This window comes from Mixophyes fleayi, chromosome 2 (genome assembly GCF_038048845.1).
Source record: "Mixophyes fleayi isolate aMixFle1 chromosome 2, aMixFle1.hap1, whole genome shotgun sequence".
Lineage (NCBI taxonomy): Eukaryota > Metazoa > Chordata > Amphibia > Anura > Limnodynastidae > Mixophyes > Mixophyes fleayi.
The window spans coordinates 43,254,958-43,272,604 of NC_134403.1; the positions used below are offsets into that span (position 1 = coordinate 43,254,958).

Below are 17,647 nucleotides of genomic sequence, written 5' to 3' on the forward strand. Positions count from 1 at the left end.
CAATTAATTTTTTAAATATTGGACAGACGCACCTTTATCTGATGCAGTCTTTGTCCAGCTCTGTATATTATATTCATATCTCATACAGCAGATCAATGTTAGCAAGGGTCACACACACACAAAATACTAATTCATGACAATGTACCTCACCACCTTTAGCCTGTTACCACCCGTTACACAATTTCACACAAGACAACTACCCCCTGACCAACATTGTTGTGTGATAGGATCATTTAGCTTAGGAGTCACTTTTACCTTTGCAGTCTGGCTGGGGCAAAATGTAGACTTAACCTCATGTGTCAATCTCCCATTGTCCCATAGATTGTAAGCTTGCGAGCAGGGCCTTCTCACCTCTTTGTCTGTTTTACCCAGTTTGTTTATTAGTTTATTATGTTTGTCCCCAGTTGTAAAGCGCTACGGAATATGTTGGCGCTATATAAATAAATGATGATGATGATGATGATAGAGGCACAAGGTATAGCTATCATTAGACTGACGAAAGACTCCACAATGTTTAACTATTTATCATTTTAATTTACAAGATTTATAGGATATTATTTCATGCATCCTTATGTCTTTCAAAAGCACTGTACCGAAACACAATGGGTAGGCGGACATCCTATTATACAAAAATATATACTATCGATATTCACTAAGGTGACCTGGGCAAACCCAAATTCATGTAGTGAGCTCAAATATTAGATTTAATTTTGTTGAAACATTAAAATTCTGTGCAATCTCTGAGCAATGGGGAAGGGAGAGGGAGAGAAAAAAAAAAAAGAAAGAAAATAATAAACCACCATGTCTACAAATGCCTCATAGGTGTAGCCTGGCAGAGGAGTCTGGGAAATGTAATGGACAAACTCAGTGCTCAAAAGCATAGGAGCGGTTATTTACAGTCTGTATACAGCAAAAGGCTTGGATACGGGATTACGATGCCATCAGGTTTCTTTAGTGCAGAGGGATCAAACCTTCTTTTGTTAATATTAGAAAGCGAGTGATTATTCATCACTTAATGAACAATAATAGTTTACGTTGTTAAAGGAGTTAGCATTAAATATTACCCTACATATTAGGTAGCAAGCCGCAAAGTATAGACACTATAATCCATTATTCCACATTGTGGAAATTTTTTTGTTTGACAACATTAAACGTGGTAAAGGGCAAAGGAGAGAATTCCTCCTTACCTACTGGTTTCCTTCCCCCCCACACCACTGGAAAACATAAACATCCATCTCCAACAACCGCATGTACTCTACTCCTTCCCCAGTTCTAGAAGATTTAGAGGGCCAGGAATGACATTTCTGTCTGTGCAAAGTTTTAGGAGAAGGCCATCATCAAAATGCCATGTATAATTACTCTGAGCAGGACATAGAGGACGCACCCTGTGGTTAGTATGAAGGGGACAGAAACATTGTCTTACAGAAAAGCATAAGGAAAGATGCATTATAAAAGAGAGATGGAGGAAAATATAGAGATATTACATCTGAGATGCGGAAACCATCCTTTCTGTGGCACTGGGATTTCTCCATGACAGCGCACCAGATAAATAAACCTCTTCAAAAATAATGCAAATCCTGCATCACAACACATGGAGACAGGAATGACTTGTCAAATAAAATGCTACTGTACATGTGACCTAATAAAACACAGGAGAGGGACTGTCCTGGCAAATTCTTTTTTTTCTTTCTCTTTTTAACATTATGTACAACGAGGAATCTCTAGATCTGTAATGTAGAGGGGTCCAGGAGTCTATTTAATGCAGCTGTACTCTGTATGCACAAATAAGCAGCTTCACCTAGGAAAGAGAGAGAGATCATTAGCTTCCAGGGCACTGTGTACACAACAGCTATTAGCGGTCTATACCAGAAAGCCGACCATACACAAGTCAGCTGATTTTGTGAGCTATATGGTCAACACAAAAAGGTGGGGGATGGTGAGGGGTTTATACAGTATGCCATGATAAGGGAATGATTACTACTATCTCAGTGCTGCTTTCACCAGAAGTGAGCATCAGATAGAGCCTTAATAATCGTGTGCACGGACATGAAAGGGGAACGCTAAACAAAACTACATTTTAACTTTTCAATAGATTAACCATTGATGGAGGGTGAAAGGCACATAAGTCAGGCAACTGAAAACATACTCCACACTGTCTGTGGCCAAGTACAACCAAATACCCAACACTGTATGCTGGAGCTGACACCATTGTCAGGGACAAGACACACATGGTAAACAGAGCATTTCCATAGATACGCAGCAATGATTGGCCACAGCACCAGGTAGTCAGTAAAACCCCCAAGCCAAAAAAGAGGCTTGGATACAACAAATAAACAAAGCTGATGCAAATGTTTTATTGATCTGAGGAAATTCAAGTAAGGCCAGGCAGACGATGCATTGGGAGCTTGCTGTATACTTCCCCAATGGATTTATCCACAGTAAGTGCACTGGATAGAAGATTAATTTAAAAACAAAAACAGAACACTATCAATAGTGGCAGTGAATAGGACTACACTAGAAGACAATGTTTACATGTATGTAACACAGGTTGGTACGAGGCCTTAGAGTGAACTAAGACATAGCCAGACATAGTCAGTGTGTTAAGCTAAAGAATACAGAGTAAAGTAGCATTTATATGTACTGTATTTCATTAATAAGGCAACACGAAAAGATATTTAAAAAACAAAAACACCTTCCTCAATTTCTAATCTTGAATTGAAAATCACTAACCTTTGCAGTTGGTACCTCCGATAGTCTAATAAACAGTTTGTTAGTGCCAGCCACAGGGCTGAAGGAATAAATAAAGTGAGCATCCTGCAAAACAGAATACACCATTAAGCTCATCATGCAGAGGTTTATTGAACACAATTGGCATATTGAAGGCTATAACAAAATGATACATTGAGACCTACTACTGCAGGCCTGGCCAACCTGTGGATCTCTAGGTGTTGTGAAACTACCAGTACAAGCATGCTTGTCAGCAGATAGCTCGCTGATAGCTGGCAAGGCATGCTGGGATTTGTAGTTTCACAACACCTGAAGAGCCACAGGTTGGCCAGGCTTGTACTACTGAGAAAACTATAAGAATGATATTTTAGAAGAGTCGACTTGACAATTACGGTGTGCTTGTACTCTACATACAGCGACAAAGGAAAATACAGCCTCTGTCAATTCACTGGGAATAAGCGACATCACTACTTTCTAATGAATTATTAGGTTGGCTGTTTAAATTCACTAAAATGGCCATCGATTTGTGTGTAGGGGACAAGTACAGTTTAACAATTTAGAGCAGTCAATTAGTGACTCCTAAATATAGACATACTAATTGCTAAAAAGTATTTTGACATTAGCATCCAGATCAACTTACCAAAAATACTGGAAGCTGGAATTTGTCATTCAACACCACAGCCTGAACACTGCATGGCCCACAGAGTCGAACCACCACCTCCTTACCAAAGAAGTTTGCATGAAAAACAAATAAAAGAATTCCAGAATCTATACAGAGCAAAGGAAAGAGAGAAGGAAAGAGAGAAAAGTTACATTAGATCTTTCTCCACGGCTTCCATTCATCGTCAGAACAAACCTATGGAAAACTGAACACACATTTACAGAACCAAAAGATCTTCCTGCATTTTATGGGGCATATTCAATTAGCTTTCGGATTCGCGGTAACGCGCCGGAACAGCCGCGAAACGTTATACACGTTACCGCAATAACGTGGATTTTCGTTCGCAGCCCATAGGGTTGCGAACGAAAATCCGCGTTAATGCGGTACCGTAATACCCGCAAGAACGCGCACTTTTCGCGGTAACGCGCGTTACCGCGAATCCGAAAACTAATTGAATATGCCCCTTTATGTCTTTAAGTGGGTAAGTGGAAAGATATCCATATTCTTAAACCGTTCATCATAATTCTCATACAGAGACCTAACCCATACTCGACATTTAAAGTTGGCCATAAAATGAGAGCAACTTAAACAAGTTAAAAAAAAAAAAAAAAGAGAAAAGAAAAGAAAAACCTGCACAGAAAACAAGTGCACGTATTGCAAGCCGCACCCGTCTCTGCATCAGTAACATATGAGCCTTTTTATGTTATCAGCGCGTACTTGCACCTGTCCTGTAACAGGTGTAAAACATACGCCTTCCGTTAAGCGTATATGTGTGTTTCTGCTGCCCACGCGAGCTGTGTCTGCACACCACTTCCCTGTGGCACCTCTCCCACGCAGGTGGCATAAGTTCCAGTATGACAAGTCAGCATAGGAGCTTACGAGCACACCCACCTTCTGGGTACACACAGAGCAATCACACAAGATACACTGGCGTAGGTCCCACTCTGCATCAGCTCCTTAGATTTTATTGGATGCCTTCATCTAAGAATACAATAGCTTCTACCAGTCATACCATAGCCCTGGCTGTACCTTTGCTGAAAGCTGGATTTAGAGAAACAAAAAATTGCAGCCCTTTGTTGTGGAACAGTTGTGACTACAGGGCCACAAATAGTACAAGGCAACTCTTCCCTCCGATTAACAGCTTGGGGTACAAAGAGTAAATCAATTATTACATTACTATGCCAGTACATTACCACCATAATGATTTAGCATCATAATATTAAAACTACAACAATCAATGGTTAGGCTTATTTTATAAAACGGTGCTGGGTATCCGATCTGTTCCTTGTAAAGATTGGAGGCCATATACTAAACTTAGGATATAGACTGTTTTTAAAGCTAGTAAAAATGCATTTGTTACTAACATTTACACTGATAGAGATCACTTTAAGCTTCCGCAATGCATTTATCCATGTCGTAAAACAAAAACAGAACTGTAATTCAAAAGGAATGCTAACAAAACCGCATGTGGGTATGGCGACATTAGAAACCATGGATTCTAGCATCAGACCCCTTTTACAAATGAGTTTTATAAGTGTTAAAAATAAACAGTAGCGGGTATGAGCCCTACAATTTAGGCTCCTATAATGGAATTAAGCATCCACAGGTACCTCCATCATCAGCTTCTATTTCTAGCACTTGTGGGATCCTTCTTAAACTATTTGATAGTCTAGAGGTCTCTAAAAGCTGGTGTAGCAGCAACACTGTATAATGAACACTAGATTGCCTCCATAAAGTCTACTACAATGAAACTTGTAACTGCATCATGGAAACACTGAGCTTTAGAAACTGGACTTCTCTATGAAAGTCATCACACAGCTTAAAAAAGCTGTAACGTTCATAGCGCTCAATCGTTACAGTGATGGCAAACACAAGGAGACGGCATCACCGCACAATTCTCTATTCTGTGACGAGTGAGGAACTGTCCTCATTTACGTCAATGCGCTACCACGGGGACGGGGGGGGGGGGCGGACGGGGTTTGGGGGAATGGCATGGCGTGCTACCACGGCGGGGCGGTGCTGGGTACTTGCTGTGCTACCACAGGGGGCGGGCGGTGCTGTGCTAGCTGGAAATGTGCGTTCACAGAACCCGTGTGACACCACCCTTATAGACATGGCAGCTTATCCATTTGTTAACTAAAAAGCCTTGGACTACTGATAAAACACCCACATACAAACACATTACCTTCAGGTATGTTATATGGGGGTTTGTAGTTGAAGTCTAAAGAGAAGTCTGGTCCTTCACAAAGCCTGTGACAAACGATTGGGAAAATGGGTTCGAGCAGCACAAGGCGGGTCTCAAAATAATCCTTTATTGCATCTTCTACCACCCTGGAGAGCCTGAGGGCACATTGCATTATGATTAGACAAAGTATTACAGTAACCCGTCTCCTAAGAGACGTTTACAAGATCAGTCCATTAAGAAAGAACAAAACAAATAACATTTCTCCTTCATAGATTCCACCCTTGAGGAATATGTTTAGATTACTTACACAGATATACAAGGTGGGCTATGGCACTCTTGTTACCAGTAATTTATGTGAATTACAGAATGTCTTGAGTGGAAGTGAATGCTTGCATGAAACATAGGTGGCCGAAATGCCAGCTGCAGCTGAGATACATGGGATACATCAGATACACGGGATACGTACAATGACACCCTACTAAGTGGATGCAGCAGGAGCACACACAGCAAACCTTTAGCTACGGAGCAGCATTAAATACCATCAGTAGAGCTTGTTGTGGTTCTCAACTATGTCATATCCACCACCCAAGTGTCATTATTCCAGAACTGTAAAAGTCGGGTATACCCTACATAATGTACTGCATACCGACAAGCAGCTCATCTCTGGACGCTGAACTTTGGGGAATACATTTTTTGACCAACAATCTCCACCCAAAGTTTATCATCCTGAAGAGATTTATTTGTGCTAAATTATGGGAATTTGCCTCTTCATCTCTGTCCACTTACAACAGTTTGTCTTATTGGCGTAGTCTAATGTTTATTCCACAAGACACTTGTGCTTCTAAAATAACTATATCCAGTATTTAGCGGGCTACTAAAATCATAAACAGATACCAAGTTAAATGTACTAAAAACAGTAAGAAAACACATTACTTACTTTTCCAAATGGCCATTAAGTAAGTCAATTAACAGCACATTATTGCTTTGCTTGGCAAACTGTAAAGCATTGCCCTGGTGCTTTGACAGTACATTACAGTCAGCGCCATGTTCTATTAAGAGTCGCATAATATCATAATTTCCTCTCTTACAAGCCTAGAGAAACAAGAAAAGAAAACATTTTGTTATATATGGATATTCAGATCTATTACAGCAAGTCTGATTAATGAAAACGTCACTTCTTGCTTTTGAAAAATAGGATTTAATGACAGAAAGGATTCAGGCTATTTGGGAAGAGGGGACAATTAACAACAGACATGTCTAAAGATTGGAAAGGAGTTAAAATTGTAATAGAAAAGGAAGCAAATGTTTAATATAATTAAACTAACCCTGGTATGATCCATATATAACAAACTTCATGATGGGAACATGTGCAAAAAAAACAAAAAATATCCTTTAACTAAAACTGATTTTGATCTCTTTTTCGCCATCATGAATACTTTGTATGCATCCAAGAAACAAGTTATTTAATTGATCTACACGACTAGTGCAACTTTCCAGATCACCTAGAGTTGGGCAACTTGTTTCTCTCCAGCTGTGGTAAAGCTACGAATGGCCATCAGGACATTCTGAGAAATGTAGTTAGACACCCTGAGAAGCCACAAGTTGTCCAGGCCCGACCACATTACATGAGTAGCCAAAGAAATACTTTTACCTTCATCAGGGCAGTTTCACCATTCACTTGCTGTAAATTCACAAAAGCGCCAGCATCCAAAAGGAGGGCCACCGTTGCCAGATAATTCTAGGACACAAGAGAAGGTGATTTGACATAAATCAATTAAACCTACTAACAGAAGACACAAGTCAAAGCTGGTGTATTGCGCTAAACCATATGCCCGAGAAGCAAAACATTCAAAGTTCAACTATTGAGTGCTATTTCTCCCAACACTTTAGTGACCATTGGGCCATCCCAGACAACCCCATCCTGTCCATTTTAAGACCACAATTGTCAGTAATACTTTGGAAGGTTTCATATAAGTTTGCTTTTTAAAAAGTAGCAGCATGGGGACCAAAAACACTGAATTCCTGTTTAACATTTCTAGAACTAAAAATAAACAACAAATGCGGCTTCTGGAACTGGTCAGATCCACCAAACAATTATACCAGGGACGGCCAGATAGCAGCTCGGCCTATAATATAAACCTACACAGCAAGTCTTATTTATAAAGTAGCGCGTTTTTAGAACTTGAACATGGCAAAATGGAGCAACACTGACCAATGTATCATATTCCTCCGTGCGCTAAAACAATACCCACTTTTTCAGCAGCGTGAATCAGTGCAGTAGTCCCGTTTTTCTGCCTAGCATTGAGCTTGGCTCCTTTCTTTATCAAAAGCCGAAGAATGTCGTCCTGCCCTGCAGCCGCCGCCATCATCACTAATGTCATTCCACTCGAGTCCTACAGCAGACACAACGTTACAGTTAACAACCTGTAGTAGCCATCAGCAAGTCAACGGTCACTAAATCTACAGAACTAGCATAGAATATTTTCCATTGCTGGTATAATGCCAGTAACAATTTAGGTAATGCAGTAAAGTTGTAATTCTTAGGTTTTGAAATGGACCATGAAACCCAAAATACACAATGTGCCTTATAGAAGAGAGATACTAACAACATTCAAGCAAAAAGTGCCAACTCTAGTAGGAGATATCCAATGTGTCTACGTTGATGAAAATATATTTTTAAAGGGACAAATAACCTTAATAAATAAAAGGTTGTTCAGCCAAAATGCAGGACACCCCCAGTGTAGAGTCATCACCACTACACCCGTTCCCACCTATAGAACACAACACTAACAAGAAAACCTTACCTCTTGGTCTAGGTTGTACTCTTCTTTGGAATTAAGTGCATATTTTACAGTTAAGTAGTCCCCATTTTTCACTGCCTCTTTGAAAGAAACTATTAAAAAAAACAAAAAAACCACACTCATGATTGTGAAACAGATATTCACTTCAAGATGTTATCTTTATATTTGTCTATATTGTTATGCAACGATTATTACTGCACAGTACTGTTGAGGGAATAAAATAATGCAAAAATAATAAGACTTTATGCACAGTCATTATACGTAACTTTCTAACAGATACACACAATTATTCATAAAATACATACGTAAACGTGCTTTAGACCTAAACCCAGAAAAGACATTTCAAAATAAACGTATCTCACTAGCTGTACAAAAATAGTTTAAGCTGGCAAAAAAAAGACAACTGCAATGGTCTAAACACTAGTATAACAACTTCATACAATAGGCCAAAACATACTATTTGATATTGGTTCCTTTGGGATTATTTCATCAGATCCATCAAGGTGCCGCTGAAAGTCTTCCAGGGTCATCCACTCCAGCTGTAAATCCATTCCCACACCCACAATTTGGGACTTGCCGTCCAGAGCTCCTGAAGTAAGCAAAACAATTCTAGTAAGGAGGATGTACAACTACCAAACAGAACACAAAGTGTGGGTAAGGTCATAATATTGTGACCGATATAGATTTAGTTACAAAAAATAAAAATGTACTCACTAACTTATGATATCTACTAGAAAATAAACCAAAGGGGTATGCCATCTTCAGATTACTTTAGTTTCTTGGCTTCCTGCAACATGTACTTATTACATGATTTTCTCTTTTGGCTTTTCAGCCATAACGTGAACTTCTGATAGAGTAATCTAGATTCATGGGTCTGGAATATGACACAAAGCCATGCTCAGAGATCCAATGCAGAGATCACAGCAGAGCTGCACAACTCTACCAAATATCAATATATGGATGAAAAGCAGGGGACGGAGCGAGAGAGTAAAAGCGAATGTTCAGACCTAGCAGAATGGCGAGTAAGAGCTAAAACACTGACGTTATCTGAAAAGGTGGAAAATCCTTTTTTTTTTTTTTTTTTTTAAATCAAGTAAATTTTTATTGATTTTAAAACATACAAGACTGACAGATACACAAGACAGAATAAACAAAAGTAAAATACAAACAGAGATTAGCCAAAAACTATTGGTTACAGTGGGATCAATACAAAGCAGTCATTATCATCATCACCATTTATTTAAATAGCGCCACTGATTCCGCAATGCTGTACAGATAACTCATTCACATCAGTCATTATCTTCTCAGGTAAATTAGGAGAGTATGTGGAAACAGTTACCAAAACAAAATGCAGAGTCAGAACCTTACAGAATTAAATACAGCAGCACGTGCCAAGCATAGATTGGTTATTACCATAGTCCTCACTACACAGATGAGAGTGGTGTCTGAACAAACGTAAAAGCAAAAGCAGTGTGGTACAAGCTCCGAAGCTAGGGGGCGCCACCATGGGGAGAGAGAAAAGGAGGACAAGTCTAAGGTGAAGGGGGGCTGGCTGCAGTCATGTCTTGATATGTTTAATCTGTGTCTTGATTTATTCCATGGAGACCATATTTTGTAACAATTGTGCTTCACCCGCCTCTCAGTGTGCATATACCTCACATGATACATAGTACCGCTTACCAGTGCCCTCCATTTATAGAAATCTGGGTTTACATCTGCGTGCTATGAACAACTTTGGCCAAGGTTATAAGGATAAATACATTTGTAAAGAGGTTTATAGAAACAATCTTCCAAGGAGATACTAAATCTCCTTGGAACATATCTTAGGCATCAAAGGGGGATCCCAGGAACAGTGTCACCAATACAATCCCACACACTTTTCAGGATGTGACACCAATCCTCCTCCACATACCAACAATGGAATCCCATTTAGCTTTAAGGGGTTTCACTGTTAATGGCATAGTGATAGTTAAGCTCTGTGTACACCGCGGAGAGGACTCTATATCTGCCCACAGTTCTCAAAAGTGTTCTAATGGGTGAAACTAAAAGTGTGGGAGGGAAGCTGCCAAATTGTGACTGAATGACATGCCTAAGCTGCAAGTAGCAACAGAATGCATTACGAGGAATCTGAAAATCTCACTGGAGCTGCGCAAAAGACTTAAACATATTCCCTTCATAGAGGTGGCCCAACACAGACACCCCGAGAAGGCATCAACAGCTGTCACTACTCAGTTTGTTTAGTTCAGGTAATGCAGTGCTGTGCCAGATCGGGGTGTCCACATCCAACCCCTCCCCACCAAGGATTTAGGAGGAAAGCCTTTAATGAGAAAACAGAAAAACTCAGTATCATATAGAAAATACATCAACACATTAGTCTTACATGAAACCAATGTTCTTTCAAAAGATAGCAGCCCACATGATCCTAACATGATCTGGCCAGAAGTATTTTGGCTCTGTTACTTATGAGGTCATGGTGCTAGCTGGGTGTATTCAGGAGGATAGATGTGGAAAGCTTCCTAGTATTAATGTCATCTAATGACCAGCCAATAATATACTGATCTGCTGTCTGGGCTCCTGATGTTTAGATGTAGGTGAAAAAATAAAGAGCCTGAAGATACATCAACTACCAGAGACTAAGCTAGTGTGTAACCTGGAGTACGTACCAGAGTTCTCCTGCAAGTGACACACAGTGTCCATAACCTCCTGATCCCCCTCCGATGCTCTAAACGTCCAAGACTCAGTCTCTTCTTGTGTGCTTCTTCTTTCTTTCAGTACTGGCTTCAGATCTTTAGGTTTATATTCTTCTGGAAGTCTATACTCAAATGCCGCTTCTTCCTTTTCCTTGGTGCTCTCCATACACTCCTCCCGGTCCTCAGGCGATACGGTGAAGGCATCATACACCGCTTTTTGATCCTTGGGAGCTTCCACGATTATTAAAGAAAACAAAAAAACATAAATGCTGAGTTAGCAGCAAAGATCTTGTATCATCCTAGCGGATGGAAAAACGCATCTGAACAAGTGGGAAAATTTTAAAAACAAACAAATATGGCATTCTGAGAAACTACATGTATAGGGAATGGCAGAAGGGTTTAATGTGTCAAGCATTTTCTCTAAGGATATGTCCAGTCAAAAGTAAAAAATTTTTTGTCAATACCCAACTGCCCCCCACTAGAAGTGTGGGTGTCCCATGCCATGGATCCTCCACCCCTCCAACACTGCACTAGGTCCTCTCCCTGGGAGACAACTCAGGACAGCTCAAAATTCAATGGCTGTTTAGAAAGACACTGATTGGATATTACTCCGCGCCGTTTGTACCTTCCCTTCCCCGTTAGACAAGGGGAGAGGGATTAGGAGCAATAAGGTTAGGGTTAGTTATCAGGGTACCGGTCATCGAGGACTCCCTAGTTCTACTGGTTGCAGAAGCTATTGGCTAAAACATTTTTAGACTAAACAAATCTTTTAAGAGTCAATGAATGAAATAAAAAATGGGAGATAAAATGCAAAAGGTGTGAACAATTCTTCTTCTAAGGCCTTTAAAACATAAAAAATGAAGGAGACAATTTTAAATGAGACTATATACTATAAATATCGTAAAACTAGACATGTGGATGGCAGGAACAGCTGCACTGTAGAACAGCTCTGTGCATTAGCAGTCATATCATCATCTCACAAATATAAAACCGTTAACAAGGCAGTGGGAGGTTACAGGGTGGTGCCAAATCACACCAGGGACAGAGCTGCTTTTCGAAGATCTGCTGGAGCACTATCTCTGTTCAGCTGCTGGACCAATAGAGTTAGTTGCCATCGCTGCCGCCATCTCTGCGGTTTACTTGGAGACAGCAGCTGCATAAAAATGCCAATAGCAGCTTTAATATAGGTGGATGGCAACGCTTCTGCCTTACAGTAGCCACACGCACTTTCCCCACCACCAACTACAATAGTTATTCCACCACTTTACAGCAATGCATACTATGCTGGCGATATATATATATATGGAATAGACATTGTGTGTTTGACTTACTTTTTACCACCTTTATCTCCTTTTTTACATCTTTATCAAAGTCATATTTTTTCCTAGGCTTGTCCTTGGCTAGCTCAGATTTTCTTGCTTCTTTAGTCTAGTAAAGAAGTAAAAATGTACATGAACAAACTGCAAGCTGTGCATTTTATTACAAAAAAAAAAAAAGATTGAAGCCAGTCCTATAATGCGCACACATCAAGAATAAATCTACGTTTGGACAGTTTTCTATTTTTTTTATTTATACCATGCGCCCCTCCCCCACTGCCGAGACATCTGTTGATATCACAGCCCTACCTGTGTGAAGTTTGTCCCTGTGTTTGTGTGGGGTTTCCTCCGGGTGCTCTGGTTTCTAACATTCCAAAGACTTACTGATTGGTTAAGTGTGTGTGTGTTAGGGACTACAGATTGTAAACGTCACTGTGGCAGTGACTGATATGAATGATTAAATATTCTGTAGGCGCTAACAACTTAAATAATAATAAAATGACCCAATTGATAAAATGATCTGCAAATATTTGTATTTGTGTTAAGGATTACAGAAAAGATATCATTCTGCTAGATAGAAGGTTAACTATTTTAAATGAAGCTGCATCATCATAGTTCTAGATCTATTCTGGATTAAACAAGCATATCAATTACAAGTAAAGAAGAAACCAATACCTCCACTAATGAGTCCAGTGATCGGACAGCCTTGTCATCACCACATGGTCTTGCGCTCTTCTGAACTGGAGCGGGGAGCTTTTCCGGAGGAGGTGGCTCTTTAACCTTTTCAAAATGTTTTTGCTTTTTTGGAAGGCTTTTTTTCTCCAGAGGAGGCTCATCAAACACCGCTTTCACGTCGTCGTCTCTTTCATTCTTTTTCTTGTGTTTCTTTTTCTTTTTTTTCAATTTCATTTCCTCAGCCTCCTCCTCAACAGGCCCCCCAGGAGCCTGCTGCTCTGGAGGATCAGGGACCGTTTCTAGGCTTTGGATGTCCTCATCCTGACCTACCTTCTCTTTGTCATCCGACAAAACGTCACTGCTTATATTAAGAGCCTCTACCTCCGGTTCCTGAGAGACTGATCCTTCCTTACCCAATTGCTCAGATTCAGATACTTTTTTGTGTCTTTTCTCTTTATATTCTTCTTTACCCTTCACTTTACTGTCCTTAAAGTCTTCTTTCCTGGGTTTCCTAGATTCCTTAGAGTCGTCCTTTTTTGGCTTCTTGCTACTAAGGTCCTCTTTGCTTTCTGACAAACGCTTCTTTGGCTTGGGGTCAGAAAACGGGCTCTCTGACTGCTCTCCCTCCGGCTTAGATTTTTCCTTGGATTTTCCAGATTTTGATTTTTTCTTTTCCTGTAGTATTCTCTCTTCTTCTTCCTCTCTAGATTTCTTCTTCTTTTTCTGGGGTGACTCGTCTTTTGTGTCACTGTCAGATTCTGCCTCAAAAATATCACTGGGGGACAATTTGGGCTATTGATGGGGTAAAATAATAAAGGGGAAATAGAGACCGATGTCATCAACATTGTGAAACAAGACGATATACTTATATTTATTTACTTTATTGCTGCCCATCAACAAAAATTATAATGTCTATACAAAATTGTAAAATAGAGAGGCATTGATTTAAGGAAACAAAAAACAACAAAGAAACAAAGATGTTGTTTATAAGATCTGCTACTGGTATCCTCGTATCCGGAGTGGTTTACCATAACTTTGTTGACAACAAACGTAACTAGGCCTCGTGCACCCCCCATTCTGCTCCAGTAAGCGCAATTCTACACATACCACCCTCTAGTACCCAGTCTGTTCCAGTAGCTTCAAAAATAATAATTCCTTTCACAATTTGGGATTGATACAACTTACCGGTGCTTCCTTCTTAGCTGGTTTCGGTTTGCTTTCTACATGTTTCCGCCTAAATTCAAGAAGAACTTCTTTACAGTCATCGAGATGGGCCTCTGGCTCCCAGGTATCTCCGTCAGAATCATAGCCCTTCCAGCGGACACGGTACAGCACTTCCCCCTGAAAAAAGAAAGAAATCTGTTAGATACACTAAGGAGAATGATTTAAGAAAAAAATAAAAAATATTTCCCCTGCAGCAGTAGTGAAAACAATTTCTCCTCTTACATTGTATCCACCAAGATACCCAACACTGGGGAATGAAGCTGTGTGTATACAACTGATGGTTCTATACATGTTGACTAAAGAACAGCTGGGTAAAATATAACAGTATGACACAGTTTTCAAACAAACCGTGATTCTTTCTGTAGCTTTTAAGTTGAATAACGAAAATATTCATTAAAAAGTTGCAGCCACATGATGATGCTTCATTTAGCTTAACTATCCCTTCCTCTTATCGGAGCCAATTCTCACATGCTGTGCGTGGAAAAAGTTGACACAAAATCAATACAGAAAATGAAGATGGTGATTTACTAAATCATGCTAATATCAAGTTTGGTGATTAAGACTTTGCTGCCATCCTGTAAAATAATATATGGAGAGAAAATAAATAAAAACAAAAATAGCACATTCTGACTGACCTACTGGAGGCAAATTTGGAGTCAGCAAAATGTCAAAAGTAACATGCTTTACTAAATCAGTCCTGCATAAATCTAATCTGGACATAGGCAACGTGTGGCTCTACAGCTGCAGTGGTAATACATGACTAATGCTGCATCTTGTACAACCACAAAAAGTAAAAGTTATGTAAACCTGCCGTATCAACATACAGGTGGATTACCCTGCATCCCTTATTCAAGATGACGACTGCTCACGCCTGAAATTCGGGAAATTGAGATAGGTCTCCAGCATATATCATCATCGCCATTTATTTATATAGCGCCACTGATTATATGTGCTCTAGTTCTCTTGACATGTGCCCAGTGGTAAAGGAACATGGCCTGGTCACATGCCATACATGCTCTAGTCCTCCTGACCTGTGCCCAGTGGCAAAGGAACATAGCCAGATTGCATTACATGCATGCTCTAGACCTCCTAACCGGTGACCAGTAGTAAAGGAGCAACACCAGATAACATCCCATGTATGTTCCAGTTCTCCTGACCTGCACCCAGCAGTAAGTGAGCAGGGCCAGGTCACATCCCATATATGTTCAAGGTCTCCTGATCAGTCCCCAGTAGTAAGTGAGCAGGGAAGGTCACATCTCATGCAGTCTCTAGTTCTCCTGATCAGTCCCCAGTAGTAAGTGAGCAGGGAAGGTCACATCTCATGCAGTCTCTAGTTCTCCTGACCTGTACCCAGTAATAAGTGAGCAGGGAAGGTCACATCTCATGCAGTCTCTAGTTCTCCTGACCTGTACCCAGTAGTAAGTGAGCAGGGAAGGTCTCATCTCATGCAGTCTCTAGTTCTCCTGACCTGTACCCAGTAATAAGTGAGCAGGGAAGGTCACATCCCATGCAGTCTCTAGTTCTCCTGACCTGTACCCAGTAATAAGTGAGCAGGGAAGGTCACATCCCATGCAGTCTCTAGTTTTCCTGGCCTGTGCCCACTAATCCCCAGTTGGGGCAGCAGTACCAGGTCACATGCCATGCATGGTCCCGTTATCCTGACCAGTCCCTACCAGTGAGAACGCCAGGTCACATGGCTGGGCCTGAGATCTCCTCACCCCCACATCTAGCTGCTGTAACCATCACAGGTCTCCTCACTCACCCCTTCAATCTTCGAGTCCAGGATGCTCTCCACCTCGAACACGTCCTCCTCGTCCTCACTATCCACCGATTCCATCACGGCTGCCGCGTCTCCTGCATCCTCCACGTCGCCTCCTTGGCCGCCAGCAGCCACGGAACCGTTGCCGTCACGTCCTACAAACTCCGCCATGATGGTCCGAGTTAGGTAGACGACACAACAGGAAAATCCTCCTGCGCCACACACCTCCCCGATGCGTCCCGAAGCGGCGGCGCTCTCAGCCAATCACAGAGCAGAGGAGGGGACGGGGTCTGACCCGATTCTGGCCAGAATAATCAAAAGGATGATTTTCCGATCACGAGTGACAACATATCCCGCTGCCTGGTTGGCTCCTTCGGACCATTTGCTACAAGAGATTATCCAATGTGTGAGTGGTATCGCGGGAAGGGCGGGACGGATAGTAAGGTAACTTCAGGCAATGCCACAGAGGTCTTCCCCGCGCATGCCCGGCTGAGTGTGTGACGCGGGATCTGCCATATTTGACAGGGGCAGCCGCGCTTATTGGCTGGATATGTTGTGGGAAGAGTTTGTTGTTCCCCATTCACTTCGCCACTAGGTCATATCTCTGCTGCACCCCCCCCCATATACGTGTATAGATGTCTGTGGGGACAGTGACATGCTGTGTTAATTGTGGTTAATCCTTTATTAAATAGCAAAAAGCAATGAGAGAATCTTCACCGCTTGTTAAATAGACCCCTATGTCTGACTACGCCCCGGGGAGGTTGAGCTTCTCTGACAGCGTCTTATTCACTTTTTATTTATGTTCACATTTATTTACTAAAATCGAAATTCTTTTTAATTAATTAAATAACGTTGGATTTAGCAGTGAAGATCCACAGATCTGGGGATACTTTCCTAAATCCCTATATATTTTTTTTTAAACCAGACAAACAAGGTTTTGGGCATTAAATGAGATGGCAAAGCGGACATACAAGACATTTAACCAATTTTAATAGGACTGTAGTTTTTAACAACCATTACACCAATTTGGGCTACCAATGTGTCAGTCGGAATCCATGGTCCCTTGCAGTATTTGCACAAAACCCACCTGTATTTTGCTCCACTCAACAGGGGGGTTTCTGCATACAATCAGGTGGCAAAGTGAGTACACAAATGTTCTTTTCCCATTTGAATGTTGTCTTTTTTTTCCCAGTTTTTCAAGGTTACTTGGGGCCATCAATTTGACAGTTGAAATACACAAAGGAGGGAGGGGGTCTCTTACTTAAAACCCACTTTATTTTGCTCAATGCTGTAAGAGATTTGGGCATCAGAGCAAAGTTCAAAGTGGACGTTTTTTCTAATTTTAGAAATGACCGAAGCTCTAATTCTCACAATTTGTAACCTGGCAAAACAGATTTGTGACTTGCGTTAAGCTGGGTACACACTACAGAAATTTCAACCAACTTTTTGTGCCGAGCGATTTTAAATGCGATCGCTCGGTCCATGGACTGCATACACACTAGCCTTGTTTAGGACGATAAAGGGAAGAGCGGACGTCCCTTTAGCGACTTTTTACAGCCATGTTGTCGTGAGCAATGACTAATTTCGTACTCACTGTTTTGGATCGGTG

General features: G+C 41.0%; 1 protein-coding gene across 1 annotated transcript; it reads right to left on the bottom strand.

Moving 5' to 3' along the window:
• Positions 1 to 513: 513 nt before the first annotated feature.
• On the bottom strand, positions 514 to 16,381 carry MPHOSPH8 (M-phase phosphoprotein 8). Its single transcript, XM_075198872.1, has 14 exons — positions 16,042 to 16,381; positions 14,241 to 14,396; positions 13,056 to 13,847; positions 12,396 to 12,492; positions 11,038 to 11,295; positions 8,832 to 8,963; positions 8,378 to 8,466; positions 7,826 to 7,966; positions 7,225 to 7,311; positions 6,511 to 6,665; positions 5,574 to 5,728; positions 3,368 to 3,495; positions 2,731 to 2,814; positions 514 to 1,798 (listed from the first exon to the last, which is right to left on the bottom strand). Exons 1-14 carry the CDS (start codon positions 16,207 to 16,209, stop codon positions 1,757 to 1,759), a joined length of 2,484 nt encoding a protein of 827 aa, XP_075054973.1. The 5' UTR covers positions 16,210 to 16,381; the 3' UTR covers positions 514 to 1,756.
• Positions 16,382 to 17,647: the final 1,266 nt, after the last annotated feature.

Coding starts and splice junctions, on each gene's coding strand:
- MPHOSPH8 (XM_075198872.1), bottom strand. CDS start 16,209: ATGGCGGAGTTTGTAGGACGTGACGGCAACGGTTCCGTGGCTGCTGGC. Junction 13,848..14,240: donor CAGCTAAGAAGGAAGCACCG/GTAAGTTGTATC, acceptor CCCCATCAATAG/CCCAAATTGTCCCCCAGTGA. Junction 8,964..11,037: donor TCACTTGCAGGAGAACTCTG/GTACGTACTCCA, acceptor TGCTTACTTCAG/GAGCTCTGGACGGCAAGTCC.